This window comes from Musca autumnalis, unplaced genomic scaffold, assembly GCF_047663935.1.
Source record: "Musca autumnalis isolate F117 unplaced genomic scaffold, ASM4766393v1 scaffold_4, whole genome shotgun sequence".
In the NCBI taxonomy this organism is placed as follows: domain Eukaryota; kingdom Metazoa; phylum Arthropoda; class Insecta; order Diptera; family Muscidae; genus Musca; species Musca autumnalis.
Window position 1 is genome coordinate 212,638,134 of NW_027411977.1, and position 22,813 is coordinate 212,660,946.

At 37.6% G+C, this 22,813-nt stretch overlaps 2 protein-coding genes across 8 annotated transcripts in view; both read left to right on the top strand.

Annotated features, from left to right (window-relative positions):
- The window catches only part of Tre1 (Trapped in endoderm 1), a 33,678-nt gene extending 32,224 nt beyond the window's left edge, over positions 1-1,454 (top strand). For all 4 annotated transcript variants that reach the window (XM_073987952.1, XM_073987950.1, XM_073987949.1 and 1 more), the window contains one exon: positions 149-1,454. In XM_073987952.1, coding sequence (XP_073844053.1) covers positions 272-1,378 — 1,107 coding nt within the window. In that variant the 5' untranslated portion in view covers positions 149-271 and the 3' untranslated portion in view covers positions 1,379-1,454. The remainder of the gene's footprint in view (positions 1-148) is intronic.
- LOC141404383 (putative phosphatidate phosphatase) overlaps positions 1-22,813 on the top strand; it is a 60,637-nt gene that overhangs the window by 32,294 nt on the left and 5,530 nt on the right. For 3 of the 4 annotated variants that reach the window (XM_073987956.1, XM_073987955.1, XM_073987954.1), the window contains one exon: positions 16,871-18,792. The gene's annotated coding sequence lies outside the window, so the exon portion shown is untranslated. Of the gene's footprint in view, positions 1-16,870; positions 18,793-18,863; positions 18,993-22,813 lie in introns of those variants that run through there. The other variant, XM_073987957.1, reaches the window with a different exon arrangement.

Consider the following 22,813-nt stretch of genomic DNA (forward strand, 5'->3'; position numbering starts at 1 on the left):
GTCATCTAGCGTATAATGAATATTTGCAATTAAATCTCTGTCTGTCTGCCTTTGTTTATTATCTGTCAAAGTCGCGAGAATGTCAACATAAACATAAAGAAAATAACTAATAAAACAAAACTAATTAATAAATCTTCTTTTTCTTTAGAACTCTGGTTTAACACAAAAATTTCGGGAAAAGAATAGGAAATGAAATGCTGAAATATACGACGAATATTGTAATAAGAAAACTACAATAAAACAGCCTACAAAAAAAGAGGATAGATAATCAATGGATGAAAGAACTTCAATTTATCCTTATGAGGCAACGATATTTGCTGGAGCATGCGCTTGCTTCTTTGCCGCCGTTGGTGTTTGCGGCAATTTAATCACAATTTTAGCTTTAGTTAATTCTCCCAAAATACGGGGACATGCTACGACGGCGTTTGTCCTGTCTTTGTGTATTTCGGATTTGCTTTTCTGTTCGTTTAGTTTACCGTTGACGGCGGTACGTTTCTTTGCCCAAAAATGGACATTGGGTGATAATTTATGTCAAATATTTCCGGTGATATTTTATGGTAATGTGGCGGTGTCGCTGCTGAGTATGGTTTGCATTACCATCAATCGATATATCCTGATCGGGTGCCATAACATATATGCCCGTTTGTATCGCAAGCAGTGGATTGTTTTACAATTGGCCTGTGTTTGGTTGGTGTCCTTTATGTTGTTGCTGCCACCCTATTTGGGGATATGGGGTGAAATGGGCCTGGATGAAGTTACATTTTCGTGTACAATTCTAAAGAAAAATGGCCGCTCAATAAAGAAGCCTCTCTTCCTTTTGGGATTCCTGCTTCCCTGCCTGGTGATCATTGCCTCCTATAGTTGCATTTATATAAAGGTGCTGCAGCAAAAGAAGAAAATGAATTGTCATCGTCAATTTGTGATACAGGGGAGCAGCACTAGTACAAGTGAAAATGTCTACAAAGATACTCGGCAAAAAGACAAAAGTGAAGACAGCCGCTTAACTCTGATGATGATGACCATTTTTGTGTGCTTCCTCATATGTTTCTTACCCCTTATGTTGGCCAATGTGGTTGATGATGAGCGAAAAACATCATATCCATGGCTTCACATTGTGGCCTCTGTAATGGCTTGGGCTTCCAGCGTCATAAATCCCATAATATATGCCGCAAGTAATCGCAACTATCGTATTGCTTACCTGAGATTATTTCGCCGTATAAAAATCTGGAATCAAGATGTGGTCTCAACAATGCCTAGTAAAACAAAACATTCCAAAGAGCTGTCGGGTCCTGCGCGAAGTACACCACCAGCTTTATTAAGTGGCAATAATTTGAATGATGTGGCCCAAGCGGATCGATTTCCAACCTATTCAGTTTAACTGTCGCAGAAGAAGAAGACCATCAGCACCATCATTGGAGCCTATCATACGAACGAGTCATATTGAGTTTGCAAAATTTTAGAATTTAAAAACAAAAGAATAAATAATCTCAGTTGTCTAAACATATCCATATATACATACATATATATTTATGTATTACTTATACAGTATATAATTTTAAAAATATAATAAATAAATTAAATAATAGAAAAAATAAAAGTTAAAAGAGACAAAAAAAATTATAAAAAAACAATTATAGGGAGGGTTTTATACTCCCAGGTCTTATGGTGAGATAAAAGATCTGATCCTTAATCTGGAAGTTTTCAAGTTTTATCCCCTTTTAAATGTTCCCTAACACCGAAAGACACAAAATTCAGGATATAAACTAGACTTAGACGCAAATATTTATGGATTTACGGGAAAGATATATATTTTATTGAATTTCGGAGGGGGCGGGGTACCTCCCCAAGTCCTACTTTTTTAAAACCGCTATTTTACCACGCCCACTTTTTAAATTGTTATATATCCAAAACTACTGAACCGATTTTCCTGAAAATTTCAGAGAATGTGTAGGGAGGACCAATGGTGAAAACAGGTTTTATATTTTGTTGAATTTCGGAGGGGCGTTGTTGTTGTTGTAACAGTGTTTGTTATTATGTTTTGATGTTCGTTCTTCTGTTCAATCTGGTTCTGGGTCTATCTCCAGTTCCAGAAAAGTGGCTGCTTCGATGGGATGTAACCACAGATCCACTGGACTTAGATGAGTAGGTTTGACTGGGCAGTTGAAAAGGTGTTTTGTGTCGTGCGGACTCATGCCGCATACTGGGTAGATGTCTTGCACGGTACGATCGATTTCCGCCCAATAATAATTTAGGCGACTGCAATATCCCGAGCGTAGTTGAGCCAAAACTACTCTAGTTTGTCGTGGCAGCTGACGCTCCTCAGCTGCGATAGATGGGGGATGTACTTCGAGTACTTTATTCACACTATAATTGCTTAAGGCCTTGGCAACTGCGTCCGTGTGATTGCTATTCAAACCTGCTTGATATGCTTGTTGATCTAGTGGTTCTCTTCTGTATCGTTGGACCTTTCCCTCTAGAGCATGGATATCCTTCCTGATCTGCCTGAATGTGTCGGGCCTACCCACAAGATGGTGATTGGGATGGCTCACACGGTAACATCCAAGCAGGTACTGCAACGAAAGCATCTCATTGTTTTGCTTTACTGGAAGAATTTTTTCCTCCTCATATAGATGGTCCACTGAAGATTTGAGGAGGCACCCTGTTGCTGTTCTCAGGGCGGCATTCTGGCAAGTAGGAATCTTTTCCAATTCATATCACATAAACTCGGGGACCAGACTGCCGCCGCATATCTTACCACAGACCGACCTATCGCGTTATATGTGGTCAACAAGGTTTCTTTATCTGCATCCCAAGTGCTGCCGGCTAGGGACTTGAGGACCTTGATCCTACTTTTCAGTTTGTCGCAGATAGCTGTGGCGTGCGCGCACGACGTGAAAGTAGTGTCAAATGTGACCCCCAAGATTTTGCGGCAGTTTGTGGTCGGAATTCTGCTACCGTCGACCACGACATTCAATTCTCTTCCAAACTGCGCTGTCCATGTGGTGAACAGAGTGGCTGTAGATTTTGTGGCGGAAATCTGCATATTCCTCGAATGGAAAAAGTTGGTAAGATCGGTTAAATAGTTGTTCAGTCACTCACAGATGTCATCAGGTACCCGACGCCAGGATCGTGCAATCATCCGCATACGTTACGATCTCGATGCCGTCTGGAGGGGGCGGAATACAGGAGAGGTAGAAGTTAAACAGTTCCGGAGATATCACCCCATCTTGGGGAACTCCCTGTTTCACTCTACGGGGTTTGGACTTCTTGTTCCTGAATTCCACGTACGCCTGGCGTCCACACATATGTATAATTGACTATCCAACATTTCAAGCTTGGCCGGAGGGTTGTCTGCTCAATGTCCTCAAACAGCGTGGAGTGCCTGACTGTATCAAAGGCTTTTGATAAGTCAAGCGCCACCATCACTGTTCTATCACACGGTTGTCTCTGGTTGAGTGCTTGACAAATATATGTATGTGGAGATGGCGTGCAGCGCAGTTGTCGTGCTGTGCTGATTACGGAATCCATGCTGATGATCGGCAACTTGATAGCTATTTCTGATATTGGGGAGGACTATGGCCTCAAGGGTCTTTTCTACGGGCGACAAAAGCGAAATCGGTCTGTACGATTCACTTTTGCTGGCATCCTTGCCGGGCTTCCGTAGTTGGACCACCCTGCCCATTTTCCAGACTTCGGGAACAATGAGGGTGGATAGCGACAAGTTGAGAACTTTAGTGAGATACTCCACTCCCGGCATCCAGCCAGTTGAATCTCCGACCCTAAGTACCTTTTTGGATCCTAAAGACACGGACACGCCCACTTTTTTAACTATTTTATATAAACTACTGAACCAATTTTCTTGAAAATTTCAGAGACCAGACCAAGCCCACTTTGAAGTGGTTTTCCTAAAAATTTCAGATAATGTACAGCGATGAACCCTGCTGAAAATATGATATATATTATTTTGAATTTCGGAGGGAGCTGGGTGCCTATTTTGGTTGTGTCTCCCACCCTAGGTCCTTATTAGGGACCTGGTATTAAGCTAAACACAAGTACAAAAATTTAGAAATTTTTCCCAGGAAATTTTGGAACAAGTGGCCCTAAATACTACAAGCATCCCAGAGAGGACAAAGGAGACCTCTCTCATATCAATTAGTGCATCCCGAATCATGTGAGCTCACTTATAGTGGGCCTACCTTTTTAACGTCGACATCGAGCGGCGTGTCTTACGACACCACTTGCAAAGAAGTTTTAAATGGCGCAAATACTCAGGAAATGTCGCCAACATCTCCCCGAAGGTATTTTTTACGAGAAAAAGAATCATTTTTTGTGTGGAGATCCACTGTTCTTTATTTCATTAGCTGACTCAGCAATTTTATGTCATAACCGTAGAGTTTTTAGGATTATCCGATCATTATCTCAGGAAGTATGGACTTACACATGAAAAAATTATAACATTGTAATCATGATCACAAGGGCAACCTCCGGTTAAAATCGCAACACTATCCTCAAAATTATGGACAACCTCAAGAAAAAATCACGTAATCAGGAATTGGTAATATTTTTAAGGGAATACTCAAACAGTTCCGGCCATCACCGAAGAATGTGACGGATATAGTCCAATTTCGAATTTGATATACTTTTGAAACAATTGAAAGTTTAATTTCAAAAGTTATTGTACTCAGCCGTCAGGGCATCTTAAAGATTTCGGGTCATGCTCAAAGAAATTGTGGACATGTCCGCTAAACACATTTTATCAGGATCCAGTGTACAGGCTTACTGCTCTTCTCGAGTAGGCCGACAATAGTCCATTTTCGAAGTTGATCTAAGTTTGGAAGAACAAGTAAAGAAGTATCAATTAGATGTGCCGACCCTCAGCCTCGGACCTCAAGAAAATAAAAAAACACAATACTTCGGACGTGCATAAGGGTTTTTTAGTTTTTGGGCCAGGAAGTATGAAATACACGAAGGAGTTAAAACCAATTCAATCCATTTTTAAACATATTATATTCCTGGAAGTAATATTACCATATGCACTGTTATAACCAATTCGCTAACTTCCTTCGACAGTTAGTGAGCACCATTTTAGCGAAAATTTTGGAACCTTGGTGGGGGAGGTACTGGAAGGAGTGGTCCAATATGACCTATCTTAGATTTTAAAATAAGTCTGGACAAAATATAACGAAAGCTTAATTTTGGACCGAATCGGTTGATCCGTTCGAGGGTTATCGTGTGTTCCAGCCAGACAGAGAGGCAGACGGACGGAAATGGCTAAATCAATTCCATATTGACTGAATTGGATTTCGTCCAAACATACTTGGTGTCTACAACATTATTTTGATGAGGCACAATTTTGGTCGTATCAACGTGTATATGAGGAAAAGTCAAAATTTTTTAGTTTCCATGAAGCCAAGGTTTGCACTATTATAATACGCGAACTATTGTAGTTTACCAGTAACTATGACTATTGCTGGATTATTTTAGATGTTTTTTTACAAAGCTCAAAAATTTAGCAAAAAAATTTAATTGACGTGGTAGTTACGACCGCGTAAAGGAAAAAACATAGGTAAAAACACGTTGAAGCTAAACAGGTTTTTTACATTGCTATTCGATTTCCGATTAAACCATTCAAATGACGGACATCTGTCCAAAGTAAAAGTAGAAGAATACAAAATGAAGATTACACTTCTAATGTATCACTTTCCAAAATTTCCACTGCATCCACCTTTTATGGATGCTGACATTTTGAAGCCGCATTTCAGGTGTTTTTTGTATTTTTTATGTAACTGAGACGCGCATTCGGATATTTCGAAAAACCAATTATAGGATTAAAGAACTCGCGATTTCGCATAATCTGATATGTATATTGAGTATGTAGCCCACACAGCAGCAGAGTAATCTACTGCCAAAGGCCAAAATTTAGTGTGATATTTTTTCTAAAAAACCTATTTTTTGGGTACAGTATTTACAATATCGTTTTGAGTGTGCTGGTACCCCGCGATATTTTAGTTTTTCGACGATCCGGATCATATGAATCACAGATCATAAAAATCCATCTACTAGAACGGCGGAAATGGCTACTGCAAAAATTGAAAAATTTGCGAAAAATGTTTTTCAAAATATCGCTGACTAATTCGCGTTTTATGTGGATCGCTTCCATTTCAATGAAGAAAGTGAATCATCACTCGCGTTTGTGCGAAAACAGCGGTTTGAAAAATTTAGTGGCGTGGGAGCTGTATCCGATTTATCCAAAAAATACTGTGTGATGCTACATCCACGGTTCTTGATGGATTTTATTGAAATATGTTTAGATCGATGTATTTTTTCACGGTTGATAGTGAAATCGGATGCGCATAAAAAGTGTATGCACTTTGTGCAAAATATAAGCGTTATACAGTTTGTTGCACACTAAACTGCAGACGATGCTACATCTTAGCGGCCAAAGTAAATCCTGGCAAATGTGTACAAATTAAAAGAGAAGAATTCGCTGTATTGGTAAACCGCATGCGCATCAAGTGATTTTGAGGATTTCGCGATTTACACGCATTTCAAAATGAACATTACCCGATACAATTTTATTTCAAGATTATACCCCATTTAAAGGAACCCAACATTTATTTGAAAGATATCCATATCTTCTGCTAGATAATAGCGTGTTTTCGAGAAGTGATTAGAATAAAAAATGTGATTTATTGCGTGAAATTTAACTAAAATAGAAGAAAAACTCCGACCTATTTTTCTTACATTTTGTTCAACTAACTCACAAAATATATTTTAATAAATATTTTCTCTTACAAAAATTTTATAAATTTCCTCATTATATTTTTTTGTTTTCGCTATAATATGAAAACCACTAAACGGATTTGTATAATTTTGGTTTCATTTGAATCTTCGCGATATATAGATTACGTACATATTTTTTATATATTTTTCAGAGGCATAAGCAGATTGAATTTTATTAAAACAAGTTACAAACTATCAATTGTTTGGAATTCTTTCCTAATTTCCGCGAAAATGCACAACTGTTTCACTAAAGTTATGGGACCTCAGTAAACATATAGTATGTAGGGAGCCCCTAATTAAGAGAGTTTCTCAAAATAATGATTAGAGTCTTTTAAAGATTTTTTTCTTTTTATCAGAATTGAAACCGCCATAACTTTTGCGCGCAACAACCAAAATTAGTATCACGAACAGATATAAGAATGGCATTTTTTCCCAATCTATGTACCAAAAATCTTTCATGTAGCTTAAAAAAAAAAATTTTAATTTTTTTTTATGGAAAACTAAAAAATTTTGTCTTTTCTTCATATACCCTCTATAGCCTAAAGGCTGAGGGTATAAATATAACGGTGTAAATAGACTTGCCTACGCAAATACTAATATCGGTCTAATGATTACCACAAGGACTACATTCGGTACATATTTTAAAACTATTGTGGGAGAGATATCCAAAAGAGTGGAGCAAAGATCTACTTTCAAAAAAAAAAAAAAAAAAAAAAAAAAAAATCATTACGATATCAAAAGTTTGGACCGAATCGGTTACTCTCTTCGAAAATTATCATGAGCACCAGATAGACAGATCGAAGTGGCTTGATGGACTACAATACAAACGGTCGCCTATAAAAAGTCCCTGCAGGTCGAAAATAAAGGCTGACCTAAGGCCGTCAATAAATATCAACTTTAGATCATATATAGACCCTTTCTTCAAGATAGGGTGCTTCTATAGACCATTTCTTCAAGAAAGGGTGATTCTATAGGCCCTTTTTGCAAGAAAGGATTATTCTATACACCTTTTATGCAAGAAAGGGTGTTTCTGTAGACCCATTCTGCAAGAAAGGGTGCTTCTATAGACCCTTTCTGCAAAAAAGGATGCTTCTACAGACCCTTTCTGCACGAATGGGTAGATAGACCTTTCTGTAAGAAAGGGTGTTTCTATAGACCCTTTCTGCAACAAAGAGTGCTTCTATAGACACTTTCTGCACGAAAGGGTGCTTCTTTCAACCCTATCTGCACAATAGGGTGCTTTTTTCAACCTTTTTTGCACGAAAGGTGCTTCTCCCAACCTTTTCTGCACGAAAGGATGCTTCTTTCAATCCTTTCTGTACGAAAGGGTGCTTCTTTCAATCCTTTCTGTACGAAAGGGTGCTTCTTTCAATCCTTTCTCTACGAAAAGGTGCTTCTTTCAATCCTTCCTGCACGAAAGGGTGCTTCTTTCAATTCTTTCTGCATGAAAGGGTGCTTCTTTCAATCCTTTCTGCGCGAAAGTGTGCTTCTTTCAATTCTTTCTGCCCGAAAAGGTGCTTCTTTCAATTCTTTCTGCACGAAAAGGTACTTCTTTCAATTCAGAGCTCCGAATACCCGCTCGAATTCTCCCGAGTTCCACTCGCGAGTGAAGCTCATCTCGAATTCGAGCAAATTGAGGGTGACAACTTGCCCCTTCCCCACCACCAAACAAAAACTTACCCCACCCCAAATAAACTTGCCCCAAAACACGTCAAAAAATTGCACCCAAAAAAAATTACCACCTCCCCCCAAATGTTCACTCGCGAGTAAACCGGAGCTCTGGCTTATATATACCTCTTCTGCAGGAAAGGGTGCCTCTATGGAGGAAAAAAATAGTGCTTTTATAGACCTTTTCTGCAAGAAAGATTGATTCTATAGACTCTTTCATCGTCTATCACGACTTGCTTCAATTTGTCTATAAAGACTCGCTTCAATTCGACTATAAAGACTCGCTTTATCTCGTCTATAAAGACTCGCATCATATCGTCTGTAAAGACTTGCCTCAGCTTGTCTGTAAAAACGCCCATCAGCTGGTATATAAAGGACATTCCGCACGTCTATAAAAACAGCCTTTAAAAATTAAAAGTAAACACACATCACAACAAAACTGCCAAAGTGAATCTAATATTGAAGGACTTATATTAAGTCGTTTGTAAAGACTCTTTAATGGTTTGTAGCCACAAAAATACTGGAGTTTGTTGAGTAGGTATGGCAGGGTAGTTGAAAAAGTGCAGGGTGCCGTGCTGGCCTGTGCCGCAAGCTGAACAGATGTTTTGCATCATCCCGAGCGTAGTTGAGTTAAAACTACTCTGCTTTGTCGTGGCAGCTGACGCTCCTCAGCTGCGTTAGATGGTGGATGTTCTCCGAGGACCTCATTCACACGATAGTTGTTTATTGCATTCATGTAAATGCTACTTAAACCTGTTTAATAGGATAGTTGATCTAGGGGTTATCTCTTGCAACGTTGGACGTCTCTTTCTAGATCATGAAGGTCCCCCTGGTCTACCCGGGTTTGTGGTCTGAAATCTGCTACCATCGACCATGACATTCAACTCCATTCTAAACTCTGCCGCGCCCAGGTGGTGAACAGAGTGGCCTGCAGCTGTTGGAATTCACGAGAGGTATAGGATAGACAGTTCCGGCAATATCACCCCACCTTGGACAACTCCATGTTTCACTCTACGGTTCTTGGTCTTCTTGATCCTAAATTCTACGTACGACTGGCGTCCACACATATAATTTATTAGCAAATTTTGAAATTTCAAATTTCATGTGTAGACCCTACTACATTTGGAAGACCAAATTTACAAAAAAGTAAAAATACAGCTGATAGTTACTTCTAGTTTATATAAATATGCCTTGGTGTAGGGTATAAAAATATTGAAAGAAAACATAAACTGAGTGAAATCGGTTTGGGTGATAGAGGCGTGCTAATTGTGGGGCCGACACCCTATGTACCTTTCCATATTTCTCAAAAAAATTGCCTGTTTCTGTTGAGATAGGTATTGTTTTGTATGTATTAGGGAATCCCATAGATACTATTTGCGATAGAAAAGAATAAACATCTGCTAACCAGGGCTTTTGTTATTATTTTCAATTTACGTAAACAATTTAATTTCTAAGCCCAAAAAGCTTTGGTGTTTTCCCTATTCTAAGCAGCTGTGTTAACATTTCTTTATGTATGATGATGGTACCTTATCAAATTTCGTTCGTTCTACCTGAATTGTGCGATATTGTGTAGTAGATTCCCACTAATAAAGAATGCTGGTATTTTTTTAGTTAACCCGTAGCTTCGTCATAGCTTCTGGCAACAAAACTCATTAACAATTCAGTAAAAGAAGCAAAACAAAAAACAAGAAGCGGTAGTTAGCAATCATGACTAGCAGGAACAAATGTTGAACGTCAGTCACAAAGGTGAATTCTTAATCAAACGATCTTTTAATAAGCAAAAAAAATCGAAAATATTTAACTGGTTGCTATTCGACTCTCAACTGAGATTATGATCTGAACAAATTTATGGAGTTTTCTATGTTGGAATAAAAATAAGCAACTGTTTTCAGTTAGTAAATCCAATTTGGAGAAAGGTGAGTGAGTATTTTTATTGAGGATTCACTCTTTCTTTCTCTTATTTCAATTAATACGGAAACAGAGAAAAAGCAATACAATTGATTTTTCAATAAAAAACGTATTGATCTTTATTCTCCCGCCATTTCTCAATATCTCATTTATTATTAGGTCTTTCTACATTCCGATAACAGATTTATTACATTGCCGCTTTAATTAATCACTCTCATTTCTCTATGCCCCACCTCTGCCCTTTGTAACTCTTTGATATTTACATTGTTATTGTTTCTCACATTGTTTGAACTCGTGTTTACACGACACTTACTGTTGGGGTTTTGGCGAGTTGGTGGTGTTTTATTTGTAAACAAAGAGGTCTCGCACCCACCTCACATTACTCAACACCGATTACTTGGTGTAATTGTTGTCTGTTAATCTTGGCTGGCTGTCGCATTAAAACCCTGAACAAACAAACACCAATAAAAATAATAACAACAAGAACATTAACATGAATAAAATTGCAAGTAATGTAATGCCACTGTTGATTATCTTATAAGTAAACTTTTACTTAAATTTCACATGCGTTTGTTGTTGTTATTGCTTTTATTATTTTTGATAACATAATGATTGTGCAAAAGTAAGCAGAACAACAACAATGCCAATGAGACAATTGAAAAAATAAGCAAAAATAGGGACTATTGTCGCAGTCGTTTGTTTTTCTTTTTGTTTAAATTGTGAATATGAAAATTATTATCTTATCTTTTTGAGGTGATCTTGAAGAAAATAAAGAAAATTTTACTAAACAAATTGGCGTTAAATTTCAGAGGCTTAACAAACCCACACACGCACACACACAATCCGACAGCAACATAAATTTAGTAAATAAAGTGAGTAATTACACTGAGAGAAATTAATTGATTAATTAACAATTAAAAAAGTGTCAGTCGACTTTGCCGACAGATATTGGCTGAGGGCAATGTGAAGCGAAACTTTTACCTCCGGATAGATCGAATGTATTTAAGGTCTCTTCAGAATTTTGTGGCCCTTTTTGGACGTTTGAACTTGCCGACAAATTAACTGCACTAAGACACAAATGTTGAACTTTTGTAGGGCAGGTACTCTTAGGGAGGATCGATATTAGCCATTTTAGAAGTTAAACTAAATTTTGATAAAATATTAGGAGATCCACAGTTTGGACCAAATAGTCCTAGCATTTAGTGACATTTTTTAAATATTGGGGAGAAATACCGAAAGTTGTGGACGGTGTTGCCCATGAAACTAAGTTTGGATATAATATGACGAAGACCAAATGTTGGACCAAATCGGTTGAACAATTATCGTGTTCTCCCGACCGCCACATATGTTGACATAGGGGTTATTTTACACCTTTCGGGCTGTTTTCCCAAGAAATATGGACTTGCCCCTGAAAAAACTTGTACCGTCGTAATGGAGGTAGCGAATGCAAATCGCTTCAACAAAAATCAAAGTGATTCGAGAGCAGGTCTTAAAGTGAACCTATCCGGAATTTTGTGTGAGAGGTACCAGAAGGAGTAGACAAATATAGTATATATTCGAGCCTGATCTATATCTGGTAGTTATATTAGGATGAGCAAAGTATGAATTACATCGGTCACTACCTTAAAGAGTTATCAAGCGCAAAATTTTTCCGAACATTTCTGAAGTTTTGTGGGGAGGTACCTGAAGGAGTGGACCGATATGGCTTATCTTCGAACTTAAACTAAGTTTGCACAAAATATTACGAAGGCCACATATTGGACCGAATCTGCAGATCCGTTCGAGAGTTATCTTGCGCTCCAATCACTACAGACGGTGTCACAGGGTTTTTTTTTTGTACCTTTCAGGCTATTTTCTCAGGAAGTATGGACTTGCCCCCGATGAAACTTATACCGTCGTATGGAGGGCAGTGAATAAAAGTTATTGCAACAAAAATCAAAGCGATTCGAGAGCAGGCCCTAATCTGAACTTTTCCGAAATTTTGTGTGGGAGGTACCCGAAGGAGTGGATCGATTGAGTCCATATTGAAACCTCATCTAAGTCTGGTAGAAATTTCACGATATGCAAATCATGGACCAAATCGGTTAATTCCTTCAAGAGTTATCGTGCGCACAAATTGTCCGAATATTTTCGAACTTTTGTGCGGGAGGTGCCGGAAGGTAAAAATACGAGATTTGTATTAAAAGTGCACATGAATATTATGTTATTTCGGGCCCAGTTCTAAGGAATAATTGGCTTCACATAGTAAGAAAAAATGATAATGTTGTACGCATGATCACAACGACTACCCGGCATTAAATTCCAACAAAACCCGAATAGTGGCTCTATAGTGGATTAAAGGCAAAAGTGTTGAACTTTTTTTTTTTGCTCAGGATATACCTAAAGGAATGGACCGGCATAATCCATCATGAATATGCTTCTAAGTTTGGGAGATTTTCCTTTTGATATTTATCGTGCTCACCAGCCATTTAAGTTGAGGCCTATGCTCAAGAGCATGTACGGAAAAGAATTGTCCGATATAAATCTGCTGTGAATTTGATGTACGCTTGAAAGAACTTTTACAAAGTTTCATCGACATTGCATAACCAATTACTGAGTTATCGTGCTCATTAGTTTTTATAGTTGGGTCTGGCTTTTGGAGCTTTTGGGTCATTCATTTCAAGAAGTATGGACATGACCCTGATAAAAATTATACCGTAGGTGGGGAGAGGAGACAAGTCCCTAAAATGAAAAATTTCGACAACATCGGTTACTAACTTTGAGGTTTTTTAGCGAAAACTTTTGTGGGGAAAGTAAACGCATGAGTGGGCCGATAAGGCGCATCTTCGAACTAAACCTATATGGGGGGTTATCTACATAAAAGTGACTTCTGCACATATGTAGAAGGCTTCTAATAAACCAATAAACGTGCATTTTTTAAGTAAAGGCCCATGTCAGTGACGCATGTGTAGAGATTGGAAATGGGTAGATACCCCAATGGTAAATTCCCATTAAAATGGGTAAATTGGATACAAAGGGTATATACTCAGAAATGTACCTAAACTATGGGTATAAATTAACAAAATAAAACAAGTAAAAAACGCATTAAGTTCGCCTGGGCTGAACTCTTTATGCCCTCTACCATGAAATATTCTGAACTTTTATGTAATAATTAATTTTCACTATTTTATGTTGATATTTATTTGAGCACTGGGAACCTAAAATACCCAACTTTAGCTAATTCGGTGAGGTTAAATCGGGCGGTACCGTTATATGGGGGGTTGCAGCACAACGTGGGCCAATGTTCACAAGTTTTGATAGAGAAGTTTTTAACTACTGTGAACAATATATGTGAAAGGACCAGACCAAAATGTTGATCTATGTATGTTGGCAATTTTTGTTGGAGAAGTTTTGTGACTACATGGACCTCAAATATCAAAGTTAGTCATTTCCCTCAAACTACCGAAAATCGGAAAATAACGTTATATGGGTGCTATAGCGAAACATGGACCTCTTTCGATAATTTTTGGTAGATAGTTCAGTAAAAAATATAGCTAAAATCCAACAAAATACCGCAAATCGAGAGATACGGTTAGTTATATATGGTCTATACCAAAGCATTGAACTGTTTGGACAATTGTTGGTGGAGAAGTTTCATGAACCTCAATTGTCAAATTACGGGTAGTTCAGCGAAAAAATGTAGATAAAACTCTCAAAATACTGAAATTCGTGAGCCACCGTCATATGGGGGGCTATACTTAGACGTAGGCCTATGTTGAAAGTTTTTGGTGGAGAAGTGTTGTGACCCCTAAGAACCTTAAATGTCACATTGCAGCTATCGAGGTTAAAAATAGTAACTAAAATCCTGAAAATACCGAAGTTCGGGAGAAACCGTTATATGGGGACTATACCAAAACACGGATCTATGTTGACAATTTTTGGTGAAGATGTTTTGTGACCTCTGGGAACCTCAAACGTCAAATAACAAGTAGTTCTGACAAAAAATGTAGCTAAAATACTAAAAAATACCGAAAATCGGTAGGTACCGTCATGTGGGGTTTATACAGAAACATGGATCTATGTTGACAATTTTTGGTCAAGATGTTTTGTGGCCTCTGGGAAAAAATGGACCTATGTTTTTAGAGGAGAACTGTTGTGACCCGTAAGAACCTTAAATGTCAAATTACAGATACTTCGGTTGAAACTTGTAGATAAAACCCTTAAAATACCCTAAATTAGGAAGTACTGTTATATAGCCCCCATAGCACGGTACCTCCCGATTTTCGATATTTTAAAGGTTTTAGCATTACTATCACAACGAAATGGCCAAAATTTGGTATTTAGTTTTCGTTGGGATAAACAATTTCTCGGTAAACACCCACGACTTCATATAGCCCCCATAGAACGGTACCTCCCGATTTTCGGTATTTTGAAGGTTGTCGCCTCAATATTCCCCCGAAATTGCTGAAATTTTGTACTCAGACTTCATTTGACGGTATAGGTCCACGCTTTCATACAACCCCCATAGAACGGTACTGTTTTGAAGGTTGTGGCCACAATAATCGACCAAAATGGCTGAAATTCGGTATTTAAGTTTCATTTGGGGTACAAAACTTTCCACATTAAATTTGTCGGTATAGGTCCAATTTTTGTATAGCCCCCATAGAACGATACCTCCCGATTTTCGGTATTTTGAAGTTTGTGGCTTCAATGTTACACCGAACTGGCTGAAATTTGATATTTAGTCTTCATTTGGGGTACTAAACGTTCCATATAAAATTTGTTAGTGTAGGTCCACTCATTTGTATAGCACCCATAGAACCGAACCTCCGATTTCCGGAATTTTGAAAGTTGTGACCTCAATCTTCCTACGAAATGGCTGGAATTTGGTACTCAGTCTTTATTTGGGGTACAAAATTTACCATACGAAATTTGTTGGTATAGGTCAACGCCTTCATATAGCCCCCATAGAACGGTACTCCCGATTTCCGGAATTTTGAAGGTTATGGCCACGATAATCCACCGAAATGGCTGAAATTCGGTATTTAAGCTTCATTTGGGGTACAAAATTTTGCATGTTAAATTTGTCGGTATAGGTCCACTTTTTGTATAGCCCCCATAGAACGATACCTCCCGATTTTCGTTATTTTGAAGTTTGTGGCTTCAATGTTCCACCGAAATGGCTGAAATTTGATATTTAGTCTTCATTTGGGGTACTAAACGTTCCATATAAAATTTGTTAGTGTAGGTCCACTCATTTGTACAGCCCCCATAGAACCGAACCTCCGATTTCCGGAATTTTGAAGGTTGTGACCTCAATCTTCCTACGAAATGGCTGGAATTTGGTACTCAGTCCTCATTTTGGGTATAAAACTTACCATACGAAATTTGTTGTTTTGTATAGGCTCACGCTTTCATATAGCCCCCATAGAACTGTATCTCCCGATTTTCGGTATTTTGAATGTTGGGGCCACAATAACCCACCAAAATGCCTGAAATTTGGTATTAGTCTTCCTTTGGGCAATAAAACTTTCCCACAGAGATTTGTTGGTATAGGCCCACACTTTCATATAGCCCCCATAGAACTGTATCTCCAGATTTTCGGTATTTTGAAGGTTTTGGTCCCAATAACCCACCAAAATGTCTAAAATTTGCTATTAGTCTTCCTTTGCGCTACAAAACTTTCCCGATATATGTAGGTCCACGTTTTAATATACCCTCCATTAAACGGTACCTCCCGAATTTCGGAATTTTGAAGGTTAGTCATATTGTTTTACCGAAATTGCTGAAATTTAGTATTTAGTCTTCTTCATAAATGAAAGGAAACTAATTGTTCCATTTTAGTTCAATACAACTCGTGGTGGTGGGTATAACAATTTCGGCCGGGACAAACTTAACACCGTTCTTACTTGTTTGGCTAAATATCGGGAAGATTTATTTCTTCGGTGTTTATAATCCACCTAGTTACACCCTCCATCATAATATGGAGGGTTTAATTAACTTTGTCATTCCGTTTGTAAAACATCGAAATATTCGTCGGAGACCCTATATAACCATGTCCGTCCGTCTGTTGAAATCAAGATACAGCTCGCAATTTTTAACATAGAGTTTTATAATTTTGTACAGAAGTTTCCCTTACCCTTAGAAAGTTTGGGTTTGGAAATGGTCCATATCGGTCCACGTTTTGATATAGCCCCCATAGAATGGTACCTCCCGATTTTCGGCATTTTGAAGGTTTCAGCCACATTATCTTACCGAAATGGCTAAAATTAGGTATTTAGTCTTCGTTGGGGTATAAAACTTTCCACCTGAAATTTGTCGGTATAGACGTCTTCATATAGCCCCCATAGAACCCGATTATCGGTAATTATAAGGTACATCTGAAATGTGGTATTTAGTCTTCGTTGGGGGTATACATCTTTTCACCTCAAATTTTCGGTATTTGCCCATTTCCCTTCTGTTGTTGGTATTCATCTGTTTCTTTTTCTAATAATTTTTCTCCCATTTTTACAGTGTTCCTTTTTTCTTTCAGTGTTCCTCTGCTTCCAGCCGTCTCAAAGTGATCAGCCTGTGATTTCCAACTGCGGTGCTTGGTGTCTATTTTCGTTTTGAGATTTATTTACAACTTCATGGTGTTTTTGTTACTGTTTTTTGCACCCGCTATTGTTTTGATTCTACGTTGGCAATTTATGAATAGAGCAGCAGCAGCCAAGAATATCAAAACAAACAACGGCTACAATAAAATAGCGGCAAATTTTTGTCGACTCTATGTGGCTAAATGACAATAGCGCAACAAGAGAATAATACTAGTGGTTGGTGGGGCCGTTGATGAAACGACGACGCTTGACAAGTTAAAATAATGATCAATGTCGTATAAGATTACGCTGTGCAATTTATGATGACAATCAGACGAAAAAAGTAACCCACGTTCAAATACCAGCAGAAAATAGTGGACCTATATTCAAAAACATTCTCCACCCTCCCCAAAAGAAAAGAGCGAATAGAACAGAAGTTTGTCTCATTGCAGCGTTCTGGATAAGTACATACGAACGCAGTACGTACGTACATACGTAGCGGCGTTAAAATTCAACCACCCCGTTAAATTTGTTTTGTTGCTGCTGTTTACAACTCTGCTGGTGCTGTGGTGCTCTGGAGGTTAATCATATTATCAAATCATTGGAATCAACTCATTTAACTACGTTATTTTATTGCTCTCTTGGCAGTTGAGGCGCTCTCTGATCAAGCAACCAGACAAGCCAAAAGGCAGCATTGTTCCATTCAGAGGTTCTTCATATAAAATTTCATGTTATTAATGCAGAGAACTTTAGTCTAACGACAACAAACGACCCTGCGACAACAAACCACCGACGACAACTCGAACTAGTAGCATTACGAACGTAACGCGGCACATAACTACGATCCCATTGAAGCGTAAGAGCAGCTAACAATTGTGACGAATAGTTTCAGTTGGGTTTGCGTCGTTTTTTGGGAGATCACTTTAGCGTATGAATAACCCACCGCAAAAAAGTTGAGAAATCCCAAAATACGTTTTTTACGCTGAATACAAAATTAGTTGCAAATAAAAAACGCAATATCACGATCAATCAATACCCGGTTTTCGTAGAAATACATTAAAAGTTGCGGAATTTGGAGCAGTGGATTTAAATAATTAGAAATTGTAACAACAATTTTAAGACGAATTTGAAGTGAAATAATAAGAACTAAAACAAACCATTTGAATATTTCGTACAAAGCATAACGTAAATGAGAAGTTTTGTCCTTTGATTTAATCACAAGAATATTATTAAAAAAAAAAAATAGTAAATTAAGAAAAAATAATAAAAAAAAATATTGAAAAATAATTACCGAAAAATTGTAATCAAAGAAACAAAAAATTAAATTTTACCACTTGAATGAGAATTACAAGCTCACAAGACAAAAGCATCTAACATCGAAGTTAACAAAGTCAAAGTAAAATATAAGAAAATATTGAATAAACCAAAGAAACTAAATTTTTTAACAAATATTTTCGAACTCCGAGAAAAAAGCTGAAAATTATTCAGATATTGCAACAGATTTGAAAGATATTTTCAAGGGAGCTGCAGATATCCCAACATAAATAAACTGAAAACAACTAAGAAGTAAAAATCCATCCGAAGAAGAAAACAATAAATCCGACCAAGAAGACAACAGTCAGTAATTTCTTTACAAAAATAACTTCAGTAATTCCAGTAAAGGACAAATTGAAATAGGAGGGGCCAACTGAGTTCCCGATTGATATACGTATAGACCAAGCAGCTTTTGACGCAGAACGAACAGCAGCTATCACAAAATCACAGTACTAACTTTTAAGGATATTTTGAAGATTGTTTAAAAACAGCTATCTACGCTTAGTCATTGAAAGAACAGAAATTTTTTCGGAGAATTCAACCAGGCATCATCCTCTCTTTTAAGGTAAGATACAACATTTAACACGATATAAACTTTAATCTGACAAATCTGATAAATTTTTTTTAATAGGAGGTAATTTATTCTGACCTTATGCTTATCTATGCCTTTATGGTAGAGAAAATTATTGTTCAAGAGCGCGAACAATAAGGAACCTCAAAAAATAATGAATCGGTCTACGATCAGTCTACGGAATCCAAGTCGAGGTATTGTCAAAGCCTTTCCCATAAAGTTATGTGGGACCAGTGGTGACAGTGTGCTATCGTTATATTGGTAACAAGTAAGAACGGTGTTAAGGTCGGTAGGGCCGAACTTGTTATACCCTCCACCACAAGTTGTATTGAAGTAAAATGGAATAATTAGTTTCCTTTCGTGTATGAAGAACAATTCATACTAAATTTCAGCAATTTCGGTAAAACAATGTGAGCCACTCTTCTATGGGGGCTATTTCAAAACGTCGATCTATACCGACAAATTTCTGACGGAAAGTTTTTAGGCTCAAAGAAGACTAAATACCAAATTTCCTATATTTCGGTAAGAGAATTTGGCTAAAACTTAAAAAATACCGAAAATCAAGAAGTACGCTTCTATGGGGATATAGGAAGACGTGTACCGATACTGATAATACTCTTCTGGAATATTTTATAACTCTTGGAAGACGAAATAACGAATTTCAGCCATTTCGGTTGGATATTGACGTCACAATCTTCAGTATTACGAAAATCGGGAGGTACCGTTTTATGGGGGCTATATCAAAACGTGGACCTATAACGACGAATTTTAGTCAGAAATGGGGCAATATGGAAGCGTGACAGACATATCTCTGGCGAACAGTTTTATATCACATTGAAGACTAAATACCAAATTTCAGCCATTTTGGTGGAATATTGAAGACACAACCTTCAAAATACGAAAAATCGGGAGGTACCCTTCCATGGGGGCTATATGAAGCCGTGGACCTATACCGACAAATTTATAGGGGAAGTTTGAGTACCCCCAACGAAGTCTAAATACCAAATTTCAGCCATTTCGGTGGAATATTGAGGACACAACGTTAAAAATACCGAACATCGGGAGGTACCGTTCTATGGGGGCTATATGAAGGCATGGACCGATACCGACAAAGTTCTGGGGGAAAGTTTTATACCACCAACGTAGACTTAGTACCAAATTTCAGTCATTTTGGTAGGATAATGAAGCTAAAACCTTAAAAATACCGAAAATCGGGAAGTACCGTTCTATGGGGGCTATATGAAGGTGTGGACCGATACCGACAAAATTCTGGGGGAAAGTTGTATACCCCTAAAGAAGACCACGTACCAAATTTCAGCCATTTTTATAGAATAATGAAGCTAAAACCTTAAAAATACCGAAAATCGGGAGGTACCGTTCTATGGGGGCTATATGAAGGTGTGGACCGATACCGACGAAATTCTAAGGGAAAGTTTTATACCCCTAAAGAAGACTACGTACCAAATTTCAGCCATTTTGGTGGGATAATGAAGCTAAAACCTTAAAAATACCGAAAATCGGGAGGTACCGTTCTATGGGGGCTATATCAAAACGTGGACCGATATATCCCATTTTCAATACCGACCATCCTGCAAGTAATAAAAGCTTCTGTACCAAATATTGGCTCTCTATCTTTAAAATTGCTAGCTGTATCTCGATTTCAACAGACAGACAGACCCGACGAACATGGTCAAATCTACATAGAATTTTATGCTGATCAATAATATATATACTTTATAGGGTCTCCGACGAATGTTTCGATGTGTTACAAACAGAATGACAAATTTAATTATACCCTCCATATGGTGGAGGGTATAAATATATCCTAGAAGAGTCTTCAATTAAATGAAGACTTCGTGCATAGAGACGACACCCTGAAGGAGTCATCTGTAGGTAGCAGATAGCTACTTTCTATCTGTAAAATACCTCCTTAAGGGATGAATTAAAGAAATAGCTACTATAGTGATATTTTGTATGCGAAAATCCTACAAAAGGAGCCAGCTACAGAAAAACACACGGAGATATGCAATAGGCAGAATACCGATTTAAAGTATTTTCTTAAGAAAATAGAAGGCATCTTGGAGGGGTTTTATATCTATACGAGAGCTGCTACAGCAATCTTCCATAAAAACTTCCTAGAAGAGTCTTTGGTCTTGAAAGGGTCATCTATAGGTAGAAAATAACGGTTTTTTTATCTGTAAAATACTTCTCTCTATAGTCAGCTAAAAAAGGGAAAGGGTATGAATAGGACATGAAATGGTATACTATGGTTAAAAGTCCCCAAAAGAAAATAGTTCTTGAAGGAGTTCTCTACACAAAGATTGACTGATGAAGGGCATTTTTTATAGACAAAATCTCTTAAAATAGTTTCGGATGGGAAGAATGCCTTCTCAAGACCTCTTGAAAAAGATATTTGGGGATAAAAGATCTCCTGAAGTGGGTAGAAGACTGTCTGAGAACTCCTCTAGGGAGTTTTTCCTATAGACAGAAAGGAGTAAAGGGGGTTTCCATAGAGAGTATACCTGAAGACTCCTGAAGTGTTTTTTTTTGTGGGCAAAAATCTCCCAAAAGAGGTTTTCCATGGAAAATAAATCCTCAGGATCTCTTGGAATAGTATTTACAAGGACTCCTTGAGTGTATTTGTAGATAGAAACTCCCAGAAAGAGAGTTTTTATAGAGAGAATACCTTGTGAAGGCCTCATGGAATGGTATTGTATATATATAGTATGCCTGTAGGGGTTTGTATACGTAGAAGACATCCTTAGTTCCCTTGAAGGATTTTTATAGACAGAAATCTCCTGAAATGAAAAAATGCCTTCTAAAGACATCCTTAAATGGTATTTTATAAATAGAAGGCCTATTGAAGATAGTTTCTATACGTAGAAAACCTCCTGAGGACTCCTGAAGTGTTTTTTATTGATAGAAACCTTCCAAAAGAGGTTTTCCATAGATATAATGCTTTCTAAATACATGTGGAAATATTCTTAAAAAAAATAGAAAGCCTATTTAAGGTTGTATTTGTTGTAGCAGCATGAAACCTACGTAGAAGCATAGGTTTGATGCTGGGTTGGCATCTTCTAGCTGAAACACTATGGTTTCGGATCAATCCGGTACGAAAGAACATGTTGCCTATTAAAGGTAGTTAGTTAGAAGACCACTTCAGTAGTGCGATTCCCTAACTCATTTTTTGAGTTACCGAAAATTGTCGGTAAAATTAAAATGCTTATAATTTGGGTAATTACCGACGATTTTCGGTAAGTTAGCGACGAATAAAAAACAGTCGTAAAGTTCTACCGATAGCAAGAGTGTTGCCAACTTTTATTTGAACTTTTCATTCATAATTTTGCCTTTTAATTTTACCGATTTTTGTCAGTAACTCAAAAAATGAGTTAGAGAATCGAACTACTAGAGGAAGAATTTCTACAGGAAGTTTTAAAGAAAGAAGACCTGCTCAAGGGATCTTTCGAAGATAGTAAACTTCTTGAGAGAGCCTTCTACAGATAAAAAATTTCTCTTCTGAAAGTCTGTTTTTAAATTGAAGGCTTCCTTTATACAGAAGAGCTACTAAATTAACTTTTAAAGAAAGAAGATCTACCTAAAGCTAGGGTCACACTAGGGAAATATTTGCTCCAGCGACAGGGAGTGTGTGTTTACTGAGAGCAATTGAGCATCAATTTCAATGCATTATTTACGCTCATTTGCTCCCAGTAAGCGCACACTGCCGGTCGCTAGAGCAAATATTTGCCTAATGTGACTCTAGCTTAAGTCATCTTCCCTTAATATAAGTCCATAAGGGATTTCTGGAGGAGCCTTCTATATAATGACGATCTCCCGAAGGATTCTTATAAAGGTGAAAAATTCTTCTTACGAGTACTCTGTGGAGGAAAGAAGTCTTAAGAGATTTGTTTTAAATAGAAAGCATTCTGAAGGAGCCTTCCATAGATCTTACTCAATGGATCGTTTATAGACAAAGGACTTCTTAAAGGAGTATTCTGTAGACACCTTCTCTCCGTTA